The sequence below is a fragment of the Diachasma alloeum genome, unplaced genomic scaffold (assembly GCF_001412515.2).
Source record: "Diachasma alloeum isolate Michigan unplaced genomic scaffold, Dall2.0 Dall_scaffold_01509, whole genome shotgun sequence".
Taxonomy (NCBI): Eukaryota; Metazoa; Arthropoda; class Insecta; order Hymenoptera; family Braconidae; genus Diachasma; species Diachasma alloeum.
Window position 1 is genome coordinate 2522 of NW_021681606.1, and position 3029 is coordinate 5550.

Below are 3029 nucleotides of genomic sequence, written 5' to 3' on the forward strand. Positions count from 1 at the left end.
TGGAATATGAATTCAATATCACGTATTATCCATAATACGTCATTGAATTAAACAAATAATCGACGTATTGATGTCAATACGTCACACAAGATATCTTCAATGGAAATTCTTCAGTTCGATTTGTCTATTCTGTACTGTTGGATGCTTGAGAAAATGGAAAAGCTTCTAAAATAAAATAGTTTCTATTGGAAATATTTTCTTCCATAAAAGAATGCAGGAAGCTGCAGAATCCCCCAATAGAAGTGATCAAAAACTAAGAGGATTTTTAAAATAAGTTCGACCTGAATTTGCTAGATTTCTCTGTGATTTTCGTACATGCACTGTTCATGATAGGGAAAAAACAATTAAACTGGTCTTATTTTTGCTTAGCGATTTTTTGTATCAAGAAATGTGAATTGTTTGATTCCAACAAACTAGATGATGAAAATACCTGTTATGAAAGATTCCAAAGTCCTCTGGGTTTCCTGGGATTCTTGGAGCTGGCTGTTCATTTTAAATCTTTTAGGGGGATTCTTCAGTGTTAATTGGGTTGTATTGCTGTTTCCGGGACTTTTTCCCTTCCTGTAGCAACTCTTCAGATGCCTCTCGAAATTAGATAGGACCCAACGACTTCCATGTTTTTGAGTAGCTGACACTTTGGACAGTTCTGTCAGAGAATTGCAGAAGATGCACTTGATCTTAGCTCCAAACGAGGATGATTTAGGTAGATCATCGCCAGTATAACATTCGACAACAGAAACTTGAACAGACACATCGTTGACCGAAATTTTTCGTACGCTGCCGCCTTCATATATATTTTCCTTCTCAAAAAAAGTATTCACCACACTCTTTATTTTTCTTCCAAGTAACTGACGCTCAGACTCGACGTTTTCACCACTGGATGTTATCAACTTCTTTTGGGTGCTCTGTTTCATTTTCTGCGATGCATCTCCAGTGAATTGGATCTCACCTTTGTTTGGTCTCCAAAAATTTTGAGGTTGTGCTGCCACAAACTGAACCAATTTCATCATCTTGGCACGGTCTCCAACATTGAACTGAAATTTTAATGGTTTTCTATGGTAAGGCCCATAGAACTCCTCGAGATTCTTCTCGGGGTCCAATATCTCGTGCAGGGCCTCTCTCGTGTGTTTCTCTATATCATCGATCGTGTCTGTCGTTACTTCGCCGAACGCCACTGGATCATCCAGTGAATGAAACGCCAGAATTTTTGTCACGTACACCGGTAAATGAATGCCCGTTTCTCTCCTTAATACTTCCCATAATTGTTCACCTTCAATATACTTCACTTCACACATATTTTTAATCACGCCTAGACTCGTAGTGCAACGTGCGCTCCGAAACAGTTTTGAAACACTCAGAGACTAACGTGTTCGGACATCTTCTGACACTAAACTCCTCGACGGAATGCGTTCCACGGCGAGTTGGGAGATTCTCGAGAAATATCGATCTGTTTTGAGAATCTCCCAATTCGACAGAGTTCCTTTTTGTTTTTTTTCAGACCGTCGGGAAGAGAGAACCTCTGTTGATAAATCATACGTGGCAGAACACATGTCGAGTGAACAATGAATTTTTCTCTCTTCTCTATAAATTTCAAAATAAAATTTCTCATTTCGTCGAGTTGATGAATGCAAGTGATTTCGAGTGATTTCAACCGATTTCAAGTGATTTCAAGTGATTTCAAATGAAATCGCAGAAATTTCAAATGATTTCAAGTGATTTCATTTGAAATCACTTGAAATCACTTGAAATCGGTGAAATCGCATAATTTCCCTGATTTCATCCGATTTCAACTGATTTCACGTGATTTCAAAACTGATTTCAAGTGATTTCAATCACCAGTGACACAGTGATTTCACCCGTGAATAACCCCTCGCCTGTGGCAGTAGGTGCGAACGACAATTGTTATGTCCTATCCAAGTTACTAGGAGGACAGTAGCGCCATTTGGAATATTGAGCGCCAAACTTTGAAGTGTGGATCCGTTAGCCGCTAAACCTCTGATGAGGACTCCATCGATGTTGACACGTTCAATGATAGGATAATTGGATTGAAGGTTTATTTGTGAATAAATCCAAACACCAGTGCTTAGAAGAGCACATTAACACTTTTATTCAAAATAACTCTTGACTCAAAAATCTAAAACTTGGACTACAAACTGGATGAACTTCTAATAAACTTATAAAAACTCATAAAAACTCTGAAGAAAAACTACTTCAAGAGAGAAGCTTGAAAAGTTGTCGGAACAACAGCCACGATGGGACTGACTTAAACTTAAGTTTTAAATCTAAGGGTTGGCTCAAAACACCTCCACTAGACCAAAAAGTTGCGCGCGCAATCCTGGCCCAGAGGAAAGGGAAGAGGGGTATGCTAAAACAGAACAGGGGAAATGAAAAGAGGGAGGAAGGGAAAGCGTGCGACGTCGCCAGTTTTCCTCTTGAGGGGTCTCAGGCCCTCCGCGTAGGAATACAATGAACAAAGGAGAACCCAAACACGTGTGGACCACTTGAAACAGAGAAACTTTTGAAATATACCAGAATTGAGATTTTACGATTTTACGACTGTGACCGATGTGTTTATTTTTCTCTGAGTTTAGAATTTTCAGGAAAAGCCTTTCTGTAACGAATTTTGGAGAGTAATAAATTGAGAACTCAACACAAGTACTTGACATTTACGATTGTTGGCAACGGTTTTTCTTACTCGTCAAATTATTTTTTGTCCATTGTTCATTGTCCTCTGTTTGACCATTTTCTTGGCATTCTCAAATTTCAGACTTTTTATATTCATTTTGAAATAATAATTCAAATCTCGCGGATTAAAATGGCCAATAAATAGTGCCATCTATAAAATTCAACGTCGGGACGTTACATATTTTTCCGTAGTGACTTTCAATTTTGCCAGTTAGGGGAAGGGTTAATACCAATCCCCAGACTGGAAAAAGTGAAGGTCAATTCGGAAAAAATGCCTTTTCTGTACTGCTTCACACGATTGCTCGTCTGGGAATTGGTATTGCATATTTCCCAAACTCGAAAAC

At 38.7% G+C, this 3029-nt stretch overlaps 1 protein-coding gene across 1 annotated transcript; it reads right to left on the minus strand.

Annotated features, from left to right (window-relative positions):
- Nucleotides 1–426: 426 nt before the first annotated feature.
- Nucleotides 427–1894, minus strand: LOC107046562 (the record flags this gene model as incomplete). The annotated part of the gene is given in 2 exon segments (XM_015269196.1): nt 427–1581; nt 1837–1894. A coding segment is annotated over 1 exon segment (869 nt), but the record flags the coding sequence as incomplete, so codon positions are not given.
- Nucleotides 1895–3029: the final 1135 nt, after the last annotated feature.